Here is a 26,906-nt window from a genome sequence, read left to right on the forward strand (position 1 = left end):
CACCTTCAGATGTACTTGCTCCTTCTGCTGTTTCTGTACCACCAGCACAAACACCCACCAGTGCTGAGTTTACAGTGCCCCCAGATGTTAATCATGAAATCAGCACCAAGTAGAGACCTCACTGCCTCTCCATCCCTTCTGGTGACAGTTCATTTTAAAACATTCTTTTATAATAAATGATCTGCTAAAGGCTTATTGCAGTTAGCATGGAATTTTGTGTCTGAATCTGTACCAAACACCTAACTGAGGTGCAGATGTACTGTAATTACCATGAAAGCACACTCAGCACACAGCAGGATTTACCTCTCATGGCTATCTCAGCCCAAACCTGAGATAAAATTTATAAATATACAATTATATGTAGTACTTGCCAGTATAAAGCTGTGTCACCAGAACTTACTGAACTGGAAAAGGTTCAGTTCCCAGCATTCTGATGGACCTACCACAGAAACCACTCCAGACATTCTCACCACCCTACCAGGGAAAGGCAGGGATCAAGGCAGCTCCTCACCTCACCCCATCTCCCATCACTCCTGTCACAGACACAGCTGTGGAGCTTCCTTAGCCTGCACCATAAAGATCAGCTCTGGGTTATGCACGTTTAAGACAGCAGAAAATGCTACCAAGGCACAGAAGAATACTAAAAAAAACATGCCAAAAATGAGTTTTCCCACTTACTGTCTTGAGGAAGAAAACAAGAACAAGCAACAACCTTGCTTTTTAACTAAAAAATGTTTAAAGCCCAGGTCTGTTTGTTTAAAGGACTTTCAGGGCCACCTGCAAATCATAAAGCAGCTGGAAAATAAATCTTCTCCCTTCTCTCTCTGTCTGTGGATTCATAACCAGAGTAATGATATCTCTAAGGATACAGCCTTCTCTGGAGGTCCAGAAAGGATCTGAAACAAAATCTACAGCACGCAGGGGAAATAGGTACTGGAATAAAATACCTAGAAGCCAGGTTTTAGATATTTACATGTGTCTGAATGTAATATATATGAGTGCTTATTAAACTTGGATTATTTTGCAATTCTTTAGTCTTCTCCCAGATCAGTGATCCCCAAAAAGATTATAAACAACTCAAGTTTGCTACAACTTGTAAGAGATTCACTCTGACAGAGGAGTGTGAGGGCAGCTGGCAGAGCTCAGCACAGCTGTTTATCACAGTACAACAGAACCAGTTCTTCAAACACACATCACGGACTGCAGAGATAGAGAATTTTATCAGAACACACCTTTCAGACAAGTTACTAAATCGTGGCTTTACAGCAAGAAATGTGTTTGAAAGTGCACTGCAGAGACCTAGATTGCAAATAGCCCCCATTAATGGTACTGAGTTCTCAATGTGCTTCTAAACATCATGAAACCCTTTCTTTGGTAGCCAAAAGAAATCACTCTGTTCCAGCCTTTGTCAAGACAATAAAAATTATTTGTTTCCTTAAAGGAACTGTCCCTTTCCCATCAGCCAATACTGATCAAAGTAAACACATGTAAGGAAAGCTACCATGAGCTGTTGCAGTAAAAGACCCAAATGAGGTAAGCAAGCTATCTCCCACTCCAAAGTTCCCAGAATGGAAAAGAAAAGTCCAAAAATCAGACATCTGCATGTACAAGCAGCTGCTCATTCTGATTTTATGCTGATGTTCATCAATTCTGACCATCTTGATGTGAAAATCTGACTTGAGTGAAATGAGATTCCCCCTATCAATCTCAGTCTTTTTCTTTTCAAAGAAGTAATGATAAAAATGGGATTGTTTTCAGAGAACTGAAAGCCTGATTTGTATATGCAACAAGCCATTCCATATGAAATCCATGGAGTGTTTCACTTTCCTCCATGTTACAAAAACTATTTGTTTCCAGACAATGCAGAATTATGCACCAAAAAAAGCTTTTCTCCATATTTTGCCTGTTACCCACAATGAATTTCCAGAGAGAACAGCCTGAACTCCACGCCTGTACCTGATTATTAATGCCACGGGCAAGATCCAAAAGAGTTTGACCATTCTGGAAGTTTTCACTGTCACCTCCTCTCTGACAAACTAAATACTGCCACCTACTGACTGCCAAAGCCGGAACTTCCAAGTATTTTTTTATTTCCCTCTCCCAGACACAATTCCCAGGACACACAACGAAGCCTGTTACAGCCCAGATAAGCCAAAAATTGATGTCTGATATTCTGAGATATTATTGTTACTTGGTTTTGGCCACTGTTACTTGTTTTCTTCCAATGTTGTAACTACTTTAAGATGTCAAAATTTAGTTTGAGGTTTGATCTTGCAGCATGACTGTCAAGCACACAGTTTTACAATAGAAGGTTCACCATACATAGCAGAGACACCAAGCTTTATAACACCACCATATGTTTTAGATTTGACAGTCCAGAGTCGAGCTTGAATGCTGTGGTCCAAGTAACTCAGAAAAAGTAACATCTGCTGCTCCAAGATTTTTCCATACCCTTGACTTGACAAATAAGGAAAAACCCATGATTTTTCTCACATCATCCAGCTCCAGCAGCACCAAAGATATAACTAAACCATGACTTTAATTATTCCTTTACACAATTACATTGCCCACCATGAGATATCTAATACAGCCACTAACGTGCGTCACAGTGTGTGAACAAGGGTTCTGTTTCTCAGCTGCTGCACGTATTCCTTTGCTTGCTCAAAGCCAGTCCTTGGTGGCTCTGGGGGAGGAGGAGGACCTTCCACCAGCTTCACAAAGTAGTGGCACCTACTGATTTTCATCATGCCAAACATGCCCTTGCCGTGGCACCGCAGGCGCTTCACATAACGGCCCCTGCCCGTCTGTGACTCCGCTGCAGGAAAAGGACAGGGAGAGAAGATGATTCAGGCAAGAACAAACTGCTACAGCTGCAATAAAACACCTGTCTTGCCAGGGTATTTTTCATGGCTCTTTCTGGGGAGTTAATTCTACTTGGGATTCTCCCTTCCATCTTTCTTCTGTTACATTTAGCAAATCACTGCTACAGAGGAACCCGTGAGCTGCATTAACGCTCTTCAGGAGCACCAAAAAGGGGAATTTAGAAAGCAGGCACACAAAGATAAATATGTGGGGAAGGACAAATCACACTGAGCACTTACTAGATTATACAGCTCTTCTGAAGGTGGTATTCATTTCACTGCCTTTCAGTAGTTTGTCTCATGAATTCCTGTAAAGTCTTACAGACTTCATTTTCCCTCCTTTCTCCCTTTATTGAATTCATCACAGGTATTTTCATTATCTGCACATCCAGTCCTGCACTACAGCTGAGCCTTCCTGTGGCAGAGGCCTGGAAGGCTCCAAAGAATTCTAATCAAATCTCTCTACACTCCAGGTGACTTTAAGCTTATGAGGTCAGTTGAGTAAAATTTATCCCCTATGAGACAAAATGGGAATTTTTTCTATGGGCCTCAAAACACCTAAGAGTACATTTCTCTAACATTTTCTAGCCTAAAAAGCACTTTAGTTAGTACAAGCTTATCCTGCAAATCATCTACAGACAAGTCTTTTTATTAAGAAGTTTACTGTCATTACCCATTTACTTTTACACTATGTCTGATGGAAGTTTAACTTTGATCCTGCAAATCAAATTGTACCAGCCCCAGACAAAGGTTCCAGCATCTCTGACTGGCTTCTTATTGTCCAATCTTTCATATTTGTGTCAAGCATCTTCCTTTGTTCAACAGGGAGCAGAAATTCCATTCTCAGATGGATACATCCATTTTAAAAATGCTGCAAACATGTGTCTTTCATGTTTTGGTAAAGTTAAGTTTAGCAGAAACTGTCCTCTATTCACTTCTGGTGATTTCAAGCATCAAAATCTTATTAAATATATTTATATACATTATTCAATATATTAAATATATTTATATACATATTACATATATTATATACATTTTCATAGGGTAGGATAGAGTAGGACGACATTTTTCTAATGCACTAAATTTAAAAAATGTACCTATGTGTAAGTTTGATTTGAATTCCACATTGTGCTTTCTTACAGCCATTTCCTGTGCTTCTAACAGAACCTGTAACAAAAGGAAAAGAAATGGAAATGCTGAGGAATTTAAGCAATGCTATTTCTTATCTCTAGATAACATGAAAGAAATTGCAAGTTTAAGTCAGTTATAGAAAAAGTATTTTATAAAGATAAAAACTGTTAAAAGACAAGCATCTTTTACATAAGACTGTTCCTTGCATAGAATGAAAAAGCCTCAGGACAATTTTATTACATTTTTGGGGAGGAAAGGGAGTGGAAAAGATGGTTTCCACCAGCACTTGTCAGCCTTCCCTCCACAGACCTTTGTGTAATTAGACATCTGGCTAGAAATAAATTCCAAGGTGGGCAAAATGAACTTGGGTCCATTCAATCTTTTCAGCTAACACAGGACATTTCTTTGCCATAATTATACCAGAAGTCAACGCTTCAGCCAAGAAAATGAGTAATTTGAGAATCCAAACTACCACAGTGTATTCAGAGCATTTGTGCCTTTACAGAACTCAGTCCTCTCCAAAATGATGTCCCTCATCTCTTACAGTTTAAGAACCAAAGCACACAGATGTAGCAGCCATTAGTGACATTAGCAACCATTAGGATTCTGCACCTTTTACCATGAACTTAACACCAAGCACTGCTAGAGAGGACATCCACATGGAATTGATCACCACGTCAAGACAGAACAGACAGCAAAAGTGACCCCAACATATTCATAAGTTACAACATTACATGACTGCAACAAAAATATGTTGTTAGTATGTGCTCCCAACAGGCTTACTTGAAACACAAAACCCGACAGAAGTAGAAACACCTCCAAACTTCTGGTGACAGGTATTGATTTTTAGGTTTTCTGGAAACCAGGAGTGTTAAAGAATACTGCTATTTACCTCTTTGATCACCTTTGCTCCCTTTTTGTCACTGAATTCCAGCTGAGCAAGAGCCTGATCAATGGACATTCCTTTTATCTGCAATCAAAGTGTTAAAATTAACTCCTGCATTTATAAGTTATTTCATTTCTCTTATTCAGAAGACAACATTTAAATTATACTGCTATTATAAAAACAAAAATACTGTCATTTCCTTAATTACCATTTCTTCACTGTAACACTAAACCAAACTACAAACAGCCATTCCCTGTCCAGACCCATGCTCACCCCCGGGACTCTGCTATAAAGGTGCTGATTAAACTGTGATTGAATGAGGCTCTTAGGACAAATATAGCAATTAAATTTTGCATTCTCTCAAGTACTGTACAAAGTACTCTTTGCTTACCAGTTTTGCCAGATACCACATCTTATCTTTGCTATATTTTATTTCCCTCCGACAGTGATATATTTCCTGGGGCAAAAAAAAGTTAAAGGATGAGTAATTTTGCTGTGAAAACAGGAATGGAGCATCCATGTCTGCTCCACAATCTATTTTCTTACTAGGAATAAAATAAGAATGACTCTGCCTACTATGAGAACAGCACATAGCTTTGACATTTGAAACTGAAAGCACTAAAAAAAAGATGCTGGCACCCAAGAAATTTTAATTTAATCTTATGACAGTTCATCCTGAGAAGGATAATCAGAAGGTTTATCACCATCTTTTCCTCTCCTTCTCCCCACTTTAGAAGCAAAGATTGACATGCCCATTCAGCCTTAAAAATATTACCCTGCTGTCAACTCCACTTACTGGGAGAGCAAATAAACAATATTACCAGAATGAACTGAATTAGCCCTCAAGAAGTGAAGAGAGTTTCAAGTTTGATTGGCACAAAGAGCTGCCTCCACAGACCCATTTAACATTATTGCTAACAGGGACCAGCACCAGCTGGTAGAATCTAACATCAATACAAATTTGAAAGAGATGGAACTCTTGATAAACAGGGAAAACACTGATCTAATAAACAAGTCTGTCAATAGCTGCATTTTCACACACACTGCACCAGTCAGCCCAGCCCACAGCAGGGATTTCTATGTCCTAGGCCACAATGCTCACAAAAGCAATCAATAAATGCTCATGGCCCACAAAATACATGCCTAAAACCCCCACTTCTTTTCAGATATAAATACTTTTATTTGCTGAGCAGCGTGTCTAACAGAAGCCACAACACATCAATTCCTAATGAAGAGAAATGACAACAATGGAATTCCAGAATATCAGTTCTTGACAGTACAAATTCTACCTCCTTGTAGTTCAGAAACTTGTACAAACAGAGGATGGGCCCCTTAGAGCTTGAACCACACACTGAGTAGGTGAGCAGCTCCAGGTAACTCGAGGCTCCAATATAATTTAGAGGTGGAAAGAATTCCAAGTGATATCAACTTCTGCAATACAGCCAAAAACTGAATAAAATCCTAAACAATGAGCAAACAAGCTTCCAATCAGTGCCTTGTGCAGTCACCCTGTGCAGACAGTGACAGTCTGTTCAGAAATTGCTAAACATTCTCAGGTGAGGACATCCTCAGGTGCACCCTTACAGCTGGCCTGCGAGGCTCTCCAGGCAGCTGGGGAGGGTACACAATCCTGTTCTTCTTCTCCCACTTCCCAATTCTCTGCAGAGATGTGCTGGTGTGGAGGCAGGACAGAGGAAAAAGGCTCCCAGATGGCAGCCACCTGCAAGACAAAACCTCAGCCTCAGCTGCTGAACACAAGAGTTCTTTGTCCCTGCCCAGTTTATCTGGAAAATTGTGAACTTGTTGTCTTGAAAAAGAGAACCAGCACATTTGTATACTCAAAAAAACCCCAAACTATTGAAACCTTTGTAGTTCATGCTGAAAGGGATTTTTAATTCAGCAGGACTCAAGCTTCTTAAAGCAAACCATGAATGTTGGTATAAGATTCCACATGAAGTGTCAGACTGTCACACAAAGTCACAGCCACCTCTGTTCTGATGCTCTTGTGGGGTTCAGAACTCACACAAACCATTTGTACCTTTCCCAAGGTACTTTCCATACTTATTTAACTTTTACCAACACATTTAGCAGTGGAATTTTCTAGTTTTTCAAGGGGCTGAGTATCTCAGAGCATCATAGATTTATAAACATTCATAAACATTATGAAATTTGAGAAAAGAGGTATTCTAAACTACTTCCAAAACACAATCAAGTCAATCCAAAAAGCAGACAGCTGATAGCAATAAAATTAATTTTCAGGCAGTTTGCTCAGCTCAGATTCTGAAAAAACAAGCTACATTTTGCCCCCTGCTGCCTGGATAAAGCAGCAGACACTGGTGGCTACAAGAAACAGATGAGTTCAAGACCAAACACTGTGAGTTTTCCTGAGCCTTGAATGTCTTTGTGTGTGTGGCCAACCTGTGCAAAGCATCTCAAAAACAACAGAGCATGACAAAAGGGCATTGTAGACCACTGCTCACAATAATATGTGAGCAGAGATTAGCATAACACACATATTTCAATGTCATGGTGTATTTTTTCAGGTATTTGCAGGGACACAGCTGGCAGTTCCAGTGCTCCTACAGCCCAGCTACGGGATTCCTCCACAATGAGGGGAAACTTCAGCAAGTGAGGAAAGCAGTGACTGGGGACAGCACAAATACCATACTACTGTGACTGTCAGAGAAAATATGGATGTGCAACAGAAAGAAGTGAGGAGAGAGACATCTGCATCGTGGCACAAGCTCTGAATACACAGAAAGACACCACAGGGACAGAAAGTGACCTGTTCCCACAGCTCCAGGGCTGGGTGAGATGGCCAAGCCAGGGGACTCCAGAGCCCAGCCCCAGGTGCCCATGCAGGGCAATGCCTGTCCCACTGCCTGGGGCAGGGGTGACAGAGCCAGACTCACCTCTCTGGCCGTGCCCAGCTGAGGAGACCCCGTGCCCAGGCAGCACCTGAAGGGTAGGGAAAGTGAAGAAGGCATGAACCGAATGGTAAAATCACAGCATGGTTTGGGTTGGAAGGGACCTTGAAGACCATCCAGCCCCACCCGCCGCCATGGCCAAGACGCCTTCCACTATCCCAGGTTGCTCCTAGCCCCATCCAGCCCGACCTTGGACAGTTCCAGGGATGGGGCAGCCAAAGCTTCTCTGGGAAACCCGTGCCAGGACTTCACCACCCTCACAGGGAAGAATTTCTTCATAATATCTAACCTAAACCTACTCGCTGCCAGTTTGAAGCCATCCCCCTCACCCTGTCACTCCAGGCGCTTATACACACCCTCACTCCATTATTCCTGGACGCTCCCTTCAGACACTGAAAGGATACAACTTGGTCACCTCGAAGCCTCTCTTCTCCAGGCTGAACAACCCCAATTCTCCCAGCCTTCCCTCACACGAGAGCTGCTCCATCCCTCCGATCAACCCGGTGTCCTCCTCTCCAGCGAGACCCTCCCAAACCAGCGCCGCGTCCACTCAGCCTCACCCGCGCTCAGCGCCCAGCGCGCCGCCATCTTCCCGACCGCGCTTTGCGGCAGCGCCCCGGGCGGGCGCACGGGTAGGGGCGCGGTTTGCGACAGTTTGCGGCGCCGTGCGCGGTGCTCGGCGGCAACGCCCGCAGCACGTGGGGCGGCGCGGGGGGACCCGGGGCGATGGCGGCGACAGGGACGGGAACAGGGACCGGGACAGGAACGGGAATGGGGGTGCGGGCGCTGCCCGCCTCCCCCAACTGGTACAGCAGCCGCTGCAGCGATGCCAGCAGCGACGGCCGCCTCTTCGGCTTCGCGGCGAGGCACCGCATCTGCCTGCTGGATGTCGCCGCCGCCGCGCCCACGTTTTACGGTACCGTCACAACCTTCCCTGTCCGCCGCGCCGTGCAGAGGCTGCGGGGTGGTACCGGCACAACCTTCCCTGTTCCCCGCACCGTGCAGAGGCTGCGGGGTGGTACCGGCACAACCTTCCCTGTTCCCCGCACCGTGCAGAGGCTGCGGGGCCTCCCCGCACCGGGAGCCAGGGTGGGCGCGGGGGATGCGGGGGGCTCGGCGGGCTCCGGGCGGCCGTGGGAGGGCTGGGCGGGCTCCGGGCGGCCGTGACGGTCTCTCGCTGTCGCGGCAGGGGAACTCATCGGGCACACGGACAGGATCTCCGCGTTCGCCTTCTGCCACTGCCCCGGGCACGGCGGGCTCTGCGCCAGCAGCTCGGACGACGGAAGCGTCAGAATCTGGGACAGCGGGAGCCTGTCGCCGGTGCTGGAGTACAGCCTGCACCAGGTGGGGACACGGGCAGGGGACAGAGGGACTCGCGGGTGTTTCGGGGCTGGCGCACAAAGTTGGCGAGGCTGCTTTGCCCAAAAGTGAGTTTCAAGCCCGGTGTGGTTAATCCTGTTTGGCGCTCCTGGGCGCTCTTTGTTCGCAGCCCGCAGCGCTGTTCATCCCCGTAGCTGCTGCTTCACCCAGCTCGCCTAAAATGATCTCAGCAAATTGCTGTGGCCACAGGACAGAATAAATGTGTATTTAAAGAGTTACTGCTGGTCAGGAGTGCCCCTCAGCAGCTCCATCTATCCTCTAAAGCCTGAAAGAACGGAGGCACTCAGGGACAAACCACAGTGCTGCTGGGGCACTGCTCTCAGAGGATTTCCTGCTGTTACTCTGTGTTAGGTAGCAATAAAACAGCTCTAAACCTTTCCCATGCTCTTTCCTCAGAATGCCATCTCAGCACTGCACTGGTCCCCTCTTGTGAAAGACCTGATTGTGACTGGTGATGAGAAAGGTGTCATTGTTTGTCACTGGCACAACAGAAATGACAGCCAGCAGTTCTTCCCAGAGCCCAGGACAGTGTTCTGCCTCACCTGTTCTCCTCATCATGAAAACCTGGTGGCCATTGGGTAAATGCTCATTATTTAATGTTATGTTTTCCTTATGTTTTGTTTTCCACTCTTCTTCTGCAAGAGTTTAATTGTGAGGTTTTGCTACATGGTTGAAAGGTAAATTTTAAGTGGTCTTGGTGGCTGTTCTTTTAGTTTTGGAGTAAAACAAATTAGAAATAACATTTAGATTTGATAATCCTGCAAAGGCAAAGAAATCTGTAAAAGTGTAATGGTCCATCTTGGCTTCTCTGTAATAGGGTGATAGTGACCCTGGAAAGAGCCTATAAATCACCTTGGATATTATTCCACAAGCATCCAAGAATCTCTTAATTAATTTAAATCTCTGCTTTCAGCTACAAGGATGGCATGGTGGTGATAATTGATATCAGCAGGAAGAGAGAAGTCGTGCACCGGCTGAGAGGCCACGAGGATGAAATCCATTGTCTGGCCTGGTGCCCTGTGCCTGGGGAGGAAAGGTTACCTGCTTGGCAGGATGAGCTCCAGGGTAGGTGAACATGATTAACAACTTGTGGAGTAATTTTTAGTTCATGTAAATGTCCTTCTAGAGGACTGAATTTTTTACAGAAGGTTAGTAATTAGCTAAGCAACTGATGAGTTCAATAAAATATGTTCTGATTCAAATCAGTATAATTTTCAGCTCATTTTTATGAAGCTTTGATTTTTACAGCATAATAACATGACTTCAATGGTATTCAGCAGCTCCTTCAGAAGAAGGCAAGCTTCCAAATGGGGAGCTGACACAGGACACAGCCACAAGGAAAGGTTGTTACCTGGCCTCTGGAAGCAAGGATCAAACCATACGAATATGGAGCTGTACCAGAGGCAGGAGTAAGTAAGAGATAAACAATAACAAGGTGTGGAATAACTCCTGAACTGCAAATTGCCTTTGTGTGCTGAAAGCACGGGGAATGTAATTAAAGCTACAGATCCTCAGGACTGCTCTGTTTGTCTAGGTTTGAAAAGGCAAGTGTCCACTGAGGAAGGCAGGAGCCTCCCTTGAAATGGAAAATGCAAAGTTCCTCCCTCTGAATTGTTACAATTTTGAAATTAAGGGGCTCTCAGGCAAAGATACGGGAGTAGGAGTAACAGCTCTTTATTAGGAAAAAAATAAAAATGCAGTAATACAAAACAACCCTGCCAGGGTCAGAACAGGACCTGACACCCTGTGGGTCAGGGTGGTGGCACATTCCCATTAAATGGTGGCTGCAGCCCTCCTGCAGTGCCAGGTGTGCTTCTGTTGGAGCAGGGATCCTGGAGAAGGGTGTTTTGCTCTGAAGTTCCAGGGGTGGTGGAAATGGGCCTGGTCTTCCTCTGGGAATGCAGTGGGAAAGGGCTGCTGTGGTGTTCCAAACCTCAGATTGTATCCATGTAGGAATGCTTGGCTCCTCCCTCTGGGATGATGGAATTTTATCAGCCATGCAGGGACACTCACTGGCCATGAACAGAAGATATTTTCTAGAGGGAGGATTGGGTGTGGAAGGGATAAAGAAAACTGCCCAGTTAACAGAGGATAGCTGCCCCATCTCTAATAGATGGCAATAGAATACACACTCAGCCAAATGAGTGCATTTGATGCACAATTGATGCATGAGTGCACAATTTTGGCATCTCCACCCTAAGACACTGAGAATTTGGGTGTGAGGTGCAGTGATGCCTCCTGGTCCTGCAGGTGTGATGACTCTGAAGCTGCCACCCACCAAGAGGAGAGGTGGGGCCGTGGACCCGGCGGTGAAGGAGCGCATCTGGCTGACAGTGCACTGGCCTGCTGGCCACCCCTCAGACATCCTGTCCAGTGCCTTTGGGTAAGTGGGGCACCCAGCAGCAGCTGCAGAGTCACTTGGTCCTGCTGAAGGAAGTGCTGAGTAGAAAAGACCACGCCTTCTTCCCTCCTTTTCAGTGTTACAGGAGAAAACAGGCTAAGAGTTAAGGGTTCAGACTTTGGCAAAGTTACTGTTTGTCCCATAATTTGTCCAACAGTCTGAGTATTGACTGCTAATAGCACTAGTTGTGGTTTAACCCATCTGCTGGGAAAAATTAGCAGTTTTTAGGGGGAGTTTGGGTGTGTGGCTTTTTACAGATAACTGCAGAACTCTGTTACTCCTGTATACTAGCAGTATATTTGTCATATAGTCTGTATAGGACCTGTGTTGTTCTTCTGAAGTGAAAAATTTAAATACATTTCAATTTTGCAGAGGAGAACTGCTCCTTTGGAATTTGACCCAGCCTGGCAAACGCAAATGGACTCTTCTGGGATCTTCAGAAGGACAAAACCACTCCCGAATTGTGTTCAATCTCAGCTCTGTGAAGCACCAAGACAGGGAGCTCCTTTTTTCCATTTCAATGGACAGAGATGTAAGAACCATTTAAAAATTAGCATAGGAATGGCAGTTTGAGTGAGACTAACCCTTTTAGGGCCACAGTTTTCTGTTTTCGCTAGAAGTGGGTTTATTTTACCATTTTATGACATCACTTCCCACCATTTGTCCTGAGCACAGGTTATCTATGTTTTTGTTAGTTTATAAGCTCAATCTCTTACGGTGATGGAGTGAATGCTTATGACATTCTAGACTTGAATAGTAAGCATTTAATGAAAGGGGTTTTCCACTTGTTTTCCTCTATGTTTCACTTTTAAAAGGCTTGATTTTCTTTCTTAAAATCATATAATTGTAGAAATGAATGCATCTATTTTTTATGGGGTTTTTTTTTGATCTTTGGTATTTTACAGGCAGCAGAGTGTCTCCTGTTTTGAAATTAGAAGAGAAACTTAGTAACATAAATTCATTATGTCCATTCCAGTCCTGCAGCTACTGCAGCCCTGTCTGTGACATGGAATCCATGGGTGCAGATCACATCCTGCCAAGCCTTTGATTCTTCATTTCACTTCTGCTTTGTTTTTCCTTATCCTGTCAATCACTCTGTATTTAACCATTCCTTGTTCCACAAATATTCTTCAGGTGAAATGCTGGGATCTGTCCACTCTGGATTGCTGCTGGACTATGCCCTCCCTTGGAGGGTTTGTCTACAGCCTTGCCTTCTCCCCCGTGGACACAGGCTGCCTCGCCATCGGGGTCGGGGACAGCATGATCCGAGTCTGGAATACTTTGTCCATCAACAACACTTATGATGTTAAAACCTTCTGGCAAAGCATAAAGTCCAAGGTTACAGCAGTAAGTGTGCTTTGGATTCCTTTTTTTTCCCCTCTTATTCTTTTCACTCCATTTTTTTCAAGTATGTTTTTCACTCTGAAGGTTTGTCCCAAATAAAATGAGATAAAGCCATGTTGTTAATTTTATACTCAATTCTTTCTGTGTACAATACATTTTAGAATCTGGCAAGAAGTTTTTAGACCTGTTTGTGATCCTAGAAGCTTGCCTTTACATCTAGTGGAGATAAGCTGAAGTCCAGCTGGCTGTTATGTTACTTTTTCACTTTTGTCCTCCTTCCTTGCTTCACCCATGGTTGCCCTTGCTCTGCTAGGAAGTTTGACAGATACAAAAAGCCAATACAACCAACATAGGTGTCTTCAACTGGGGTTTAACCACTGGTTGGTCAAAAGCTACTGCCTGGTAAAACAGCTGGCAGCTATTTCTGTTTTGTAATGTAGCTATCAAATAGGATTTTAATGATTTTAGTCCCTTGCATCTTATCCCATCATACCAGGAAGGGAGAAAGACTTTGATACTCAGAGTGATCAAATCAAGTGGCTGTGGTTGGAAGGGTGGGTATAAGGTCCTTGCTCATCAGTTTCAGCATTTTCCCCTTGTTTATTATTTAGCAATAAAGTGTTTGTAACTTAGGTCATTTTGTGTCTCTTTGTATTTTTCTTGTAGTTATCCTGGCATCCAACTAAAGAAGGCTCCTTGGCTTTTGGAACAGATGATGGAAAAGTTGGCATATTTGACACCTTGTCCAGCAGGTGAAAAAGTAGCTTTCAAATTCATTGGTGTCAGATCCTGCTTCTGTGTTACCACTCAGGGCTGGTGTGGTCTTTGTTGAAGGATATCTTTGCTGTTAAATGAGTGAGATTAAATTCAAGTTAGTCAAACAGGTGGATTTTCAGTACATTTTTCATTTGCTTTATGTCAGTGAGCTTGTAAGGTGAACTTGCTTTAAGGTTAACTTAAAATGGCATGACCAGAGATCACCTGTGGGAGACATCACTTCAGGAAGACTTTACCCAGAAAGACATTTTCAGGGAAGGAGGAGCAGCAGGGAGGGGAAGGTCACCAGGACAATTAGGTTACAATTTTAGTAGTGTCCTACAGGAGATGTTAAAGAAAGCTTGGTTGAGCCATGGCTTTAGAATGTTAGAGCACCTGGTCTCTCAAATATGTTGCTTTGATTTTATCTTCTTTTCATTTCCATTTGCTGAAATCTGACTGCCCCTTCTTCCTTATCTCCCTGCCCAGTGCTAAGAACAAACCACCTCAGATCTCCAGCACTTACCACAAGAAGACAGTGTACACATTAGCCTGGGGTCCTCCCACTCCTCCTCTGATTTCTGGTGAGTCTCCCAGCACCTTGTGACAAGGCAGAATGTCCATGCAGAGCACACAGATGCCAGGAAGCTGCCATTCCCTCCCTTCTTAGGAGAAGGAGCCCCATTGCTTGGTGGCAATCCTTTGGAGCAGCTAAGAATGTGTTATGTTTGAGGAACTTCTAACAGTTTTGCAAGGCTACAAACTCTGGTAGTTTGTGAATTCTGGTACCTTCAGCAAATAGGTTTGTGTCGTGTCCCACACCTCTGGGCTTGCTTCAGGGTGTTACAGGCTCACAGGCTTCCTGCAGCAATTGCATCAAACCAAATACAGGTTCCAGAGCTTCTGCCATTTGAGCTTTAGCCCTGCTTACACAACTTGGATCTTTTTCTTGTAGGGACCAAAATTTAAAGAGAATTTTATTGGTTTTGTGCTATGAGGGATCTGTTGGTGGGAATGAGAGCTCCTATTAGAAGATTGAGAATTTCCTGCTGCTGGACCACAGGCAATTGAAGGATGTATATTGCTTTTTGAAATAATGCTTTGATTTATAGAGATTACTTCTGTGAAGAGTGTTGAAGAACAGAGTGTAATTAGCTCTTTTTCTCTGTTGGATAGGAGAAGAAAGTGAACAGCCCTCTGTAACTTTATATAGTTGTGCTGGAGAAGGAATTGTTTTTCAACACAATCCCTGGAAGCTTAATGGAGAAGCAAATGACATCAACAAAGTCATCAGAGACACCAATTCAATCAAAGTGAGTATGAATTTGAAGGGTTTTATGGATTCATAGTAATCACATCAGTTTCCATGGCCTTGTAGTTCTAAGTTTCTGATTTTGCCTTTTTGATGTATCTGTAGCAAAAAACTTGAACCCCTCAGTCTCCAGGGATGAATTTCAGTGACACTAACTCAAACTATTTAAAGAGTTTATATATTTGTGTCTGAAGAGGGTGGTTGGGATTTTTTTTTTCTCCTGGTGTCAACATGGCACATCTTTTTCTGGCATCAGTTGCTTAAATTTTCTGCTCTGTGATTTACTTGGGAAAGGTAAATGGGGGATAGAGTTTAGGTTTAAAACTGTGTGGCAAAACAAGTTTTTCATTAAAAACAATCATGATTTTGCAGGAGGCTGTTGCCATTTATACTGCAGCCAGTGCAGAGTGGCTGGTGATCACTGAGTACCTTCTCAAGTGTGACCAGTCATTTCTTAGTTAAAAGTGTGAAATAAGTGAAGTGGGCTGGATCTTCAGTTCTTTCAAGTCAGCTGAAGTCTGTCCAGGGGTATTGATTTATATCAGCTGAGTTTTGGCTTCTTCCTTGATTTGAGACTCTCTTGGGGTTAAGAGAGTAATGTTAGAGGCAATGAAATTGTCATATTAAGGCATCTGAGTTGTAAATTGTAAGTAGCTTTTGTCTGAATTCAAATGAATAGAGATAATTAAAAATAAACTTTGATTTCTTTTGAAGTGTGAAAGAATTTGCTTGCAATGTCTGGTGCTTTCCAAGGAGTGTAAAGATATGAAACATCAATGTCCTACTGGAATGCAGACAAAACTTCAAAATACTTCTCAGAACTAAACAACAGCAAAAACCAATCATTGGTTCTTGCATCAGTAATTTCAGTCTTAATTGCTCAGATTTATGTCACTGCTACAAAAGCAATGGATACTGTTATGACTCTTCATTTTGCAGACTAATTGCAGCTCTGTCCATTTGCCAGCTTTGCTCTCTTGAATGTATGTAAGAGAGATTTAGGAGGTTTTGGCAATAACTGTGTTTTCTTTCTGCAGCACAAGCTGCCTGCACGGACAGAGGTCAGCTGGAAACCAGATGGCAAACTCCTGGCTCTTGGCAATGAGGATGGGTATGTCCCACTTGTGGGTTAAGGTGGTGTCTGCTGATCTTGACTTCAGTCACTGTGGTGAAGTAAAAGTACTTTTTGTTGCCCTGGTTTGTCTCTGTTCTTTCTGTGCTGATGTATTTATTTGAATAATGGAAATACAGAATTCCCTGTTATTTGTTGTAGCTGCCCTTGGCATGGAGGATCCTCATTATCACATTAAACTCTGTTTCAAGGATCCACTCATAGTAGAAATGCACTTTTGGTGATCAGTGAAAGCAGGGTTTGAGTTGACTCCAGAAAGCACAAACTCAGTTACTCTTAATTCATGTGCTGCAATTCTGCTCATGCAATATAGCAAAAAAGTTCCCATTTTCACCAACTACTGAAATTCTTACACTGTTCTTCTTACATTTCAGCTCAATTGAAATATTTCAGGCACCAAACTTGAAGTTGCTCTGCACTATCCAGCAGCATCACAAACTGATCAATGCCATTCGTTGGCACCATGAGCACGGGACCCAGCCAGAGCTGAGTTACTTGATAGCTTCAGGCTCCATCAATGCCACCATTTATGTGCATAATCTGAAGAGTGTTGTAGGTAACAATATTCCAAATCTTGGCATCTTTTTTTTGGTTTATTTCTGTTTTGCCTTTCTGGCCGCCCTTAATAATTTTTCTTTTTTCTTTCAGAGAACTCCTCAGAAAACCCTTTGACAATAACGGAGCCTTTTCGAACTCTGGCTGGGCACACAGCTAAAATCACAAGTCTTTCTTGGAGTCCCCACCACGAGGGAAGATTGGTGTCTGCTTGCTATGATGGCACTGCACAGGTATTGTCCCAAGCACCTCAGAATTGTATTTCAAATCATCCATTCCACAACTGATCAAAGAGCAAAACTTGTTTTTGTGAGATAAACTATTGAAATACTGCAAGTTTACCTTTGCTTACCATCTGCTGGTTCTGGATACCTGATATGCAGATTATGTTGTGATTTGTGAATTGATTTGTAAGTCCAGTCATTAAGGTTTTCATATTGGCATTTTTGGATCTTTAGGAAAGAAAGGTATTGTGCAGCTGTATAAATGCAAACAAAGGAAGCTCTGCATTTTCTCCATGTGCATGTTGGTGTTTGAAATACCTTTGCAAAATCCCAAAAGACAAGTTTGCAAGACCTGTGCAAATCATGAGAAAATGCAGAATATTAGGTGCAGAGGTGACTTTGAGTAATTGCATTTCTTTCTTTGTTGCCCAGGTGTGGGATGTGATGAAAGAAGAGCCTTTCTGCAACTACCGAGGGCACCAGGGCCGCCTGCTGAGTGTGCAGTGGTCACCAGTGGAGCCAGACTGTGTTTATACAGGAGCAGATGATTTCTCTGTTCACAAATGGCACATCTCCAAGCAGGAGCACACACGGCCTCCTCAGGGTGAGTGCATTCAAACAGAAGATCTTTCCTGAAGGTGATGTTGGAGCTGAGAATTGGGGAAGTGCCATGTTGAAATGATGCAAATTCTTGTGCTGAATTCCAAATCTGCCTCTTCCTCTTCAGGAATAAAGTGTGTCTGGGTTTAAATTGAGTGATCTTATTTGGAAACTAAATGTTGATCCTGAGACACAGGCAGTAAATACACTAAATTTTGCACCTTTTAATTTTGTACCTAGGCAAAAAGAGTATAGAATTAGAGAAGAAAAGAAGTATACAGCCAAAAGTCAAAGCCAAGAAGAAGAAAAAGCCTGTAGGCAAGAGTCCAGGCAAGCAGGATGCAAATGGTGCCATGAATGGAGATGAGAGCATCAAGGAAATGCTGCTGGAGGAAAATGGAGTGTCAGACCATGAAGGAGAAAAAGAAGCTCAAGAGGCAGAGTTGGCTGATAGAGTCTCTGTGACTGGTAATAATCAAATCATCTTAGTTCAATGTTTCCTGGACTGTTCAGCCCTCAGAGCATCACCAAGTTTAATTTTCATGCAGATTTTCTCATTGTTTGGTTTTATTGAAATTGTCCACTTGAAGGAAAAAGGCTCTAGAATGCCTTTTATCATTTTCTAAACTAGTCTGGGACTTAACTGTCTTTAGATAACAAGATTCTGGCCTCATGGACAGAGTTACTGTGTTTAGCTTGAAACAATGCCATTTTTGATCAGAATTGATAAATCTTATAATACTGGTGGATTTTCACTGGTGTCTGTTGATGCCTAATTTAGTCTTCTGATAGTTCTCTGTTTTCTTGATATTTCATTTCCCTAAAAAGCTGTTAAATTCTGTGGCAAAGCAAAGCTTGGTTTCTGTCTATTTCAGAATTAATGTAACAGAATGTGAATATGTGAATTATTCTCTGTGCATTTCCGTTCATTGCTTTTCCTTTTTTTTTAATCACAGTGTCCAGGGATACATCTTCATCTGCATGTGATTATTCTTCATTCAGCTTGCCAAAGCCTTCTGTGACCCAGAAAGATGCTCCTGTGAAAAAGGATCCACCTAAAGAGAAACCAAGTTAGTATGTTTCAGGCATTTTTAACAGTCCTGTACTGGGGCAGAGTTCCCCATTCTAGACTTGTTTGACTGCAGCTTCCCTTCCTAATGTGACACCAAATTAATGCCAGAGAAAGAAAAGAGTGCTTTTGAGGGGTTCTGCTGTAACTGCAGCAGCAGTGACTAAAATGTATCTGATTTTTAGCTCCTGATGCCTCTCTGAAGAAGAGGAAGCCTCGTTCTATTCTGCCCTTCAGCACATTAATGGATCACAGATCAAAAGAAGAACTGCATCAGGACTGCTTGAGGCTGGCTGCATGCCTGAAAACTAAAGGTACCAGTATGAAATTTAAAATACTTAGAGGGTAGTTGCTCTCAAAATCAAGTGTCCAGGGACACTTGACTGCAACCACAGCACATTTTTAAAAATCCTCACCTTTATCAAAGAGTGTGACTTGGTGTGATAGCAAACTTAGATCTGAGTGTTGACCAGCAAATTATTAATTCTGCTGTACAGGAAAGAAAGTAGAAGACTGAAGTATTTGCCAGCACTTGAGTGGTACAGTGACTTGGCACATTGCTGTTCCCAGCTTTGTGTTAAATCCTAAATATTCATTCTTATCTGGTTTAGATAATAATGAAGACGTGTCCCCTGACCTCAAGGATTGCATCCACCTGGGGCTGTTCACAGACAGGGATTCTCTGCACAAGATGATTGATATGGAAGGTAAGTGGCATTAAGAATATGTCCCCTGTAACTGGTATATTCAAGTAGAAAACAAGTTGGGAAAAATGCTTGAGTTTTCTTTACTGTGGATTACAGGCTGGGATTGAGAACGAAGCTCTGTGTGAGAAGAATATACATCTTTTTCCCAGATGGTTTTTACATCTTTCAGATGCAAACCTGCCTTATCTTGAGCTTGAATGATTTCCCCTTTGCCAAGCTATTTTACTGTGACAAATGATGCTGTTGCACTCATGCTGATGGGAAGTGTATTTGCTTCCAACAGGAAAGCACCACTTGGAGAATGGGCATGCAGAGCTCTTCCAGCAGCTCATGCTGTGGAAAGGAGACATGAAGGGTGTCCTCCAGGCAGCTGCTGAGAGGGGGCAGCTCACAGACCAGCTGGTAGCCATGTCACCCATGGGTATGTTTGCTCTAGCACCACATGAACTGGTGGGATTGGCTGCCAAGGGTCCCCTCATTCTGGTGGTTCTGGACAGAAACTCAGGAATTAGTCCTTTCTGATATGACTAGCAGTCCTTACAGCTTGCTGCTGGTTTAAATATGCTTTTAAAGTTACTTTACTGGCAGTGAAGTCCCACAGGCAGGTTGAAGCCTTAGTTTTGCCCTGCTTCACTGACTTGTGTTAGGGTGGTTAAGAACTAGAAACTGACCTGGGGCAGAGTGGTTCATATTGAGGAAGCCAGTGATGCTATCACACAGGAATTCTTCCAGTCATAAAACTGCCTCCAATGGTGTTTTCTTCTGTTTTGCAGTTGGATACCAGGCCTGGGTTTGGACAGTGGAAGCCTTTGCCAAGCAGCTGTGTTTTCAGGAGCAATATGTGAAGGCTGCCTCCCATCTCCTGTCCATCCATAAAGTCTATGAGGCTATCGAGCTCCTGAAAGTGAACAATTTTTACAGGTTGCTGTATATTTATGTTTAGCACTTTATCTTGTTTTTTTAGTGGGGTAGAATAAGCATTTTGGTTCACTCTTTGCACACAGATTAACTTTTCTGTCTGGTTTCCCTTGTGTGCATTAGGGAAGCAATTGTAATGGCCAAGGCCAGGCTGAGACCAGAAGATCCAGTTCTGAAGGAGCTCTACACCAGCTGGGCAGCTCTGCTGGAGAAAGATGGTCATTATTCCATGGCTGCCAAATGGTGAGTGCTACTGGGGAGAAGGCAGAATTGGTTCCATGCCTCAAACAAAGAAGGTTCTTGGTTTTGTATCATGAAATCTGTTAACTGGTCTGGTCGTTGGTTGTCTGAGGTGCTTTCTTGTCGGAACTCAGGACATTCCTTTGGGAGTCCGGAGTTTCCTGGGACCCTTGCCAGGGGGCTCGGAGACCCTGGCACACAGCCCAGAACACCAGTGGGTTCGATTATGAACCACGGAATAACTTGTCACCTTTATAGAAAGAGATAAAAGCCACAATAGTGTAAATAGTGTAAGAATAAATAATTACAGAGTCTAAATGTAGGTTTTAGGATTTTTGGTATAGGGGTTTCTGGTGACAAGATGGAGGGATTTGGGCGTGTCTAGCCTTTCTTCTTCTTCTCTACCTCCATCTTGTCTGGTGATGTTGGCACTTTTAGATTGGTCTAAAGTAGAAACTCACTGTCTAATATAGATGATAGGTATTGGAAAATAACTGTAAATATTGTACACGTAGTTTGTAGTATATAAAGATAACACCGCCCTGGAGGAGGGGGGAGTGCCTCTGGCTGTCCTGCCAAACGGATCTCGGCTGGACAGGGAGAAAGAACTTTATAGATAAGATGCAATAAACAACCTTGAGACCGAAAAAATGAAGAGCCCTGACTTCTTCTTCAAGTACCGGGCTGGGAAAAGAAACTTTAGAACTTTAGTCGGGGTCACTCTGACCGGCTAAAAAGACAGCCCCCGGCACTTTCTGAGCCTGATCTCACTCAATTTCCTCTAATGTAGGTGGGAAGAGAAGCTCCAGAGAGCAGTTCAGAACATAAAGTCCAAATGCTATGTTACAGTAGAGCCATTTCTTTCCACAGACATTACTGGAAGTTTTTGAAAACTAGTTTAACAAGGCTAAGATTAGGTTGTCTACAAAAAGGCTGTGTGAGATTTCCAACTTCTCCACTGGCAGCATGCAGTGCAGCAGTTCATCTTGAGCTTCTTGAAGCCTTAGCTAATATTGGGGTATCCTGCTCCAGCTGGGGTGTTTTGACTTTGTGACTACCAAAATTACTAATACCCCTTGAAATACTTTGGCTGCAGTAGTGTCCTCTGCTTAATGCTGATTTCAGTTCTGGCAGCTCTGTGGGTGTCAGAATTGTGAGAGGATTTGAACGAAACCCAGAGAAATGCAGTAGGGACAAACAGCTGTATCTAACCTTTGTCTCCTGAATCTGTTTAGTTTTATTGCTCATCCAAGCCATGTGTAGCATGCAGACCATCAGGGATTTCAGTCCTGACTTTAAAGCTGTGTGACTTCCCCTTGTGGCTTTGCATCAGATTGTTCACCATATGTCTGTAGTAAACTTTGATAAGAAAAAGTGATGAGAGCTCTGAGAACCTGTGGAAAATCATTCGTGTATTTGTGCTACTGTTGCAATACAACTTAAAAACTATTTTAGTACCAATCAGCTTGTTTTGCTCTTATTGTTTTCAGTTATTTGGGAGCTTCCTCACCCTATGATGCAGTTAAAGTGTTGTCAAAAAAGGGGGATGTGACATCTCTTAAAACTGCTGCTGAGCTTGCTCTGATATCTGGGGAGGAGGAGTTGTCAGCAACTTTGTCTTTGAGATGTGCCCAAGACCTGCTGTTATCCAGGAACTGGGTGGGAGCTCAGGAAGTCCTTCAGCAGCATAAAACTTTATTTGTGAGTCTGGTCCTTTCCTTTCCACCTTCTTCAGTGTTGTCTCTCTCCAGATTGACATAACTTGGCACCACTTCCCATTTGTTAATAGTCTACAGTTGGTCCTTTGGGCTGGTTTTGCCTCAAAATGTTTTTCTAGGAGTATATTGGAATGACCCTATGGAATAGTCATGGTGGGGGGGGTGTGTAGACTCTGTGCTTGTTTTGTTACATGGGAGGTTGTAGAGAAAGGTGGGATTCTTTTAAATGTAATACTGATCATGAAAAGAAAGAAGTGAAGTATTTGCTATTTACATTAAAGGAATGAATGAGCCAACTGGAAGTCCAACTGATGGAGGCTTAAATTTGAAATGTTTTTGTGGGCTGAGAAGCAGGTGGCTACCTTGGTTTGGTCTGAGGTTTCCTTCTGACTTCCCTAAGACTCTGTTACCAAGAAGCTGCTACCAGGCGTGGTGTTCTGAAGTCACTCTCCCTGCTGTGGTCAGCAAGGGGTTGTTTTTATGGTTGCAACAGCTCAGTGCTTTTTTTCCCCCTCCTTGTTAAAGGCACAGAGACTGGTTTTCTGCCTGAACGAGCTGCTCTGCAGCTGCCTCAGTGAGAGGAATCCCTGTGAGCGGAAGAGCCCCGTGCCCCCCTGTTACCACAGCTGGGAGCTGAACAGAGAGGCCCCATTTTTTGACATGGTGACACAAGTGTGGCAGAATGTGCTGGGCATGGACACTGCTGAAAAAGCCACCTGTGCACAGGAGCAGCTTCGTAGGATTGAGCATCCACCTTCAACCAGCAACACACACCCAAAGCAGGTAAATGGATTTTGAGCTGTGCAGGCACAAATCCTTACTTGGGGATGGGCAGTAAACCCAGCACTCTGTGGTGTTGCAGCAGCCATTCCCTGGGAACTGATGTCTGCATTCTGCTGCAGGATGAGATTAGTCTGGGGGAGAGATGATCAGCTGCTGGGACAGCTTTGTGTAGCCACCAGTTTGTTTCTGTGCAGGGTAAGAAGTGACATAGGGTGTTGGGATCAGCATTGATGTCACTGAGGTGTGCTGGATGGGAGTGACTGACAGAGCTGAGTAGTCTCAGCAGTGATTCTGTTAGGGGAGGAAGGGCTGCTTGTTGTCAAATTAGTTTGCAAGGTTTGTCCTTAGACTGGTGCTCCTGCAGCTCTTCTCTGTGACCACAGGGAGTCACTGCTCCCCCTTCTCATCTGTTTACTAAGACACAGGCAAGCAGAGTGGCTGATTTTACAGCTCCAGGTGATGTAGAAATGCTCCATCTCCTGCATGAAGGAGACTGTAAATTGCATTGTCACTAAAATTGCTTTTGGTCAAGTCATGTGCTTCTGGGCTCTTCCACAGTTGTTGTAAGCTCACACTTTGCAGTAAAATTTCTAACGGTGCTCTCTGGTGCTTCCTTTAGGTGCTTTTCCATATCTCCCATGACCTGGCCCTTGCAGCCCTGAGCGGTCACTTGGGTATGTGGGATGAGGCAGTGAAAAGTATTCTTGCGGCTGTGACTCGCAGTTTTGATGCTGGGAATTTCACTCTGATGCAGGAGATTTGCAGTATCATCCTTCCTGAGGGTGAGTCTCTCCTTGTGTCTCTTCTGGCACTGACAGGGCTCTTTCCTGCCAGCACAGCTGTGTCCATTAATGTTCCTAGGCCAAATAATGTTTGAAAGCAGCAAGATACAGACATATCTGTGGAAACTTGTGGAATTTGGCTAGTGCAAGGGCCACTGGGCAGTGAAAATTCCTGACTGTGGAAGGAAGCTCAGCTGTGTCACCTGGAGTGAGTGATGTAGGAAACTGAGTGAATTCTCTTCTGTGAGGGAGACGTTAGAATGCTGTGTTCATTTCACAGTAACACATTCTCCAAGTTGTCCTCCATTCTCTGTAGGTTATGCAGTGCATTTAGTTTGTGGCTTGTGATTATGTGACTCTTGTGTTTTGCAGACTGAGATCAAGGAAGTTTGCTGTAGCTGAAGAGAACATTTCAGCTAGAACAGAGTATTGTGTTCACAAAGATGCCAAAGATGTTTTTGCTTTCATAGTTTGTGCACTGCTGTGCCAGCATCTGAGTAAAACCCTGATTTGGGTTTCCACGTTTTCCTGTTTCATTTACCAGATCTGCTCATTGTCTTTGGAAAGTTCCATGAACTATTTGTAATCCTTTTCTCATTATTAGGCTGTGATGACCTGAGAGACAAACTGGACAGCACAAATTCTGAGAGCATGGATGCCTGCAGGAGTCTGGAGGCCTTTGTGGCTTACAGACTGCTCTATGATCTGTGGTGGAACCCACCCAAAGACTCCCCTGGCCTGCAGAAGGCCGTGTTGTGTCCCAGTGAGCAGAGAGCTCTTGAGAAGAGCTGTGTTTCAGGTGACCCAGCCCCTGAGGAAACGGTTCAGACTGCAGCTGAGATGGGTGAAAACCTCTGCAGTACAGCTGAAGTTCCTAAGTGTGAGAGACAGAGTGACTCAAGAACTGATTCAGTTGATGTGGCAGACAGACAGTCAACACTGAAGAGTTGCCAAGTGCTCCTTTCAGAAGAGATGGCTGCCTTGCAGAACACCCAGAGAGACATAGCTGAGGTCCAGGAGACTTTAGCAGAAATGATCCGCCAGCATCAGCAGCAGAGGAGCAATCTCCAGGAGAACACAAATGGAAACAGCCAGGGAAGCAACCTGGAACAGAGTTCAGAGACTGAATCAGACAAACCGTGCTCTGACAGCAACCAGATGAATTGGTAAGACTCAGCACAGGAATGAGTGTTGGAAAGTGTTGCTTTTTTGTGTGTTTGTGCAGGAGATTTCTTGTTTTGCCTAGACTGCCTCTAATTTCCAGCCCATCACCCAGGAGCACTTGAATATATAGCTCAGAAACCTTGCATTTCCCCTGGGCTGAACCACCACATGCATATACTCAGTGCAGCTGAAGAGTTTTGTGATGCATGAGGTGTTACAGTGAATAAGCAGGACAGCTTGAAAAAGGGAGGATAATGAAAAGGCTAAGCATGATCTAAGAGTTTTCTTTGTTGAACATTGGTTTAGGACTTTGGCAGGGACAAGCTAGGGCATAAAACACTCAGCCAGTTCTCTCCTGTGCTCCTTGTCCAGGAGGGAGGCTACAGTCACCTAACAAGAGTTACTCATGACACCTGCTCTTCTCTTGACAGCAAAGATGAAGCAAAGCAACCAGTTACACTCCCTGAGCTCACAAAGCAGCTTCTGAAAGCAAAGCAGCAATTAGCTGAATTCCCAGACAATTTAAAGGTAAGTTTTCAGAAGAGCCATTGCAGTTCTGAAAAAAGTCATTCTGTAAGGACAGCCTTATCACAGAATCCCTTACATGCAGAAAGCAACACTGACATTCCTTGTGATCCTGTGGCAGTTTTGAGAGAGAACTGACACATGGCAGCAGGGTGGGGTTTTTCTTTCAATTATTGTTTTCCCCGTACAATTGGAAAGTAAAGCTAAAGCTACTGTGGGGGGAGAACTCAGTGAGATATCCTGTATGGATCATCCCATGCATTTTAGGAGTAATCCCTTGCTACGTATCTATGAAAAAAATTTATAAACAATAAAATCAAAAATTTAAACTATAAAATGGCCTTTATAGATTAGGAGCTGTAGAAAGTATACATAACACATTCAAAAACATGTAACCATGGTGATTGGACAAGAGGGGGCAAACCTGGAAAAATGTGAAGAGAAAATGCATCTGACTCCTGTCTGGCTGTTCTGAGAATGCTACAAAGCAGTGTCTTTAGAGAGCTGCCTGATTATGTTGAACAACTGTAATACAACCTGTAGACATCACCTCGTGGTCCTTCTTTTGCAGGTCTTCCCATTTCCTGACGTGCTGGAGTGCTGCCTGGTGCTCCTTCACCTGGGATCCCAGTGTCCTCCTGAGCTGCAGGAAGAGGCTCTGGCTCTCATTAGGAAACAGGGTGGTGCTGGTGTTTACAAAAAGGCTGGCAGGAGCTTCTTGACATAACCCTGGAGACCAAACTCTCCCTTTGAGCTGCCTCCAGCTACTGAACACTTAAGGCTGCTCTTTCTTCAAGTGAAGGCTTCTTTTGATGGCTGTGGCTGTTACTGATACAAAATGTCAGGTTTATACACATCCACTTGTGCTCATCCACTGATACTTATTTAAGGAGACTGTTAGAAAACTGAAAAGCAGTAGAGAACTGTTATAACTGATTTTTGTATAGTTTTTTTTATTTGTTGGACACTATGCTTTTGAAAGATCTTGCTATTTACATGCAAGAGAAAGTTTTGAGCAGCTGTGTAGTCTTTCAGCAGAGGAGGAAGAATAGCTGCCCTCAGGAAAATCAATGGTTTCTGTAAGCAAACTGACCTCTTAGGCCAGTATTGTCCTTAAAAGCTTTCTGAGTTTATATTCTCTCCTTTAAATAAAGTCTTCTACTACTATGAATTGGTATTTAATTTGATGCATAGAAATAAGAATAGCATTCTCTAGAATGGTGCTATTCTAGAAAGTGCCAAAACCAGTATTGGATTTTGCAATCTTAAACATGCAGTATTTTGACCAGTCTTACAGCTTACTTAAAGGCTTTGTCTGTCTTGTTTGAAAAATTAACTTCTATGAAGAGCACAAGGGTGCATAAGCCTTAGTGAACACAGCATCTGTCTTAGTCATTTTTAGAAGCAAGGTTTTAAATGCAGCAAAAAAAGTTGATGGGGAAATGTGTGCATCATGAATTTAGAAAGTTTAAGTACAGTAAAGATTATTGT

At 43.5% G+C, this 26,906-nt stretch overlaps 2 protein-coding genes across 4 annotated transcripts; one reads left to right on the plus strand and one right to left on the minus strand.

Annotated features, from left to right (window-relative positions):
- Nucleotides 1-2,073: 2,073 nt before the first annotated feature.
- On the minus strand, nt 2,074-8,449 carry MRPL22 (mitochondrial ribosomal protein L22). Of its 2 annotated transcripts, XM_059860440.1 has the most exons (7): nt 8,366-8,449; nt 7,791-7,836; nt 6,463-6,598; nt 5,270-5,335; nt 4,885-4,962; nt 3,959-4,028; nt 2,074-2,815 (listed from the first exon to the last, which is right to left on the minus strand). In XM_059860440.1, the coding sequence occupies exons 1-7, from the start codon at nt 8,391-8,393 to the stop codon at nt 2,604-2,606; spliced, it is 636 nt and encodes a 211-aa protein (XP_059716423.1). In that variant the 5' UTR covers nt 8,394-8,449; the 3' UTR covers nt 2,074-2,603. The 2 variants fall into 2 exon arrangements, with proteins under 2 accessions (XP_059716423.1, XP_059716424.1); XM_059860441.1 differs by lacking the exon at nt 6,463-6,598 and having other exon boundaries at nt 8,366-8,410.
- A 43-nt stretch (nt 8,450-8,492) lies between these two features.
- GEMIN5 (gem nuclear organelle associated protein 5) lies at nt 8,493-26,586 on the plus strand. Of its 2 annotated transcripts, none has more exons than XM_059860434.1 (28): nt 8,493-8,721; nt 8,995-9,149; nt 9,582-9,763; nt 10,099-10,250; nt 10,463-10,594; nt 11,436-11,568; nt 11,959-12,118; nt 12,721-12,933; nt 13,597-13,682; nt 14,176-14,270; nt 14,863-14,999; nt 16,036-16,109; nt 16,505-16,686; nt 16,779-16,918; nt 17,342-17,513; nt 17,750-17,977; nt 18,466-18,579; nt 18,764-18,892; nt 19,190-19,285; nt 19,569-19,706; nt 20,059-20,206; nt 20,327-20,446; nt 21,934-22,144; nt 22,687-22,944; nt 23,564-23,726; nt 24,331-24,892; nt 25,322-25,418; nt 25,987-26,586. In XM_059860434.1, exons 1-28 carry the CDS (start codon nt 8,532-8,534, stop codon nt 26,140-26,142), a joined length of 4,623 nt encoding a protein of 1,540 aa, XP_059716417.1. In that variant the 5' UTR covers nt 8,493-8,531; the 3' UTR covers nt 26,143-26,586. The 2 variants fall into 2 exon arrangements, with proteins under 2 accessions (XP_059716417.1, XP_059716418.1); XM_059860435.1 differs by having other exon boundaries at nt 10,466-10,594.
- The last annotated feature ends 320 nt before the right edge of the window (nt 26,587-26,906 follow it).

Source organism: Haemorhous mexicanus, chromosome 15 (genome assembly GCF_027477595.1).
Source record: "Haemorhous mexicanus isolate bHaeMex1 chromosome 15, bHaeMex1.pri, whole genome shotgun sequence".
Taxonomy (NCBI): domain Eukaryota; kingdom Metazoa; phylum Chordata; class Aves; order Passeriformes; family Fringillidae; genus Haemorhous; species Haemorhous mexicanus.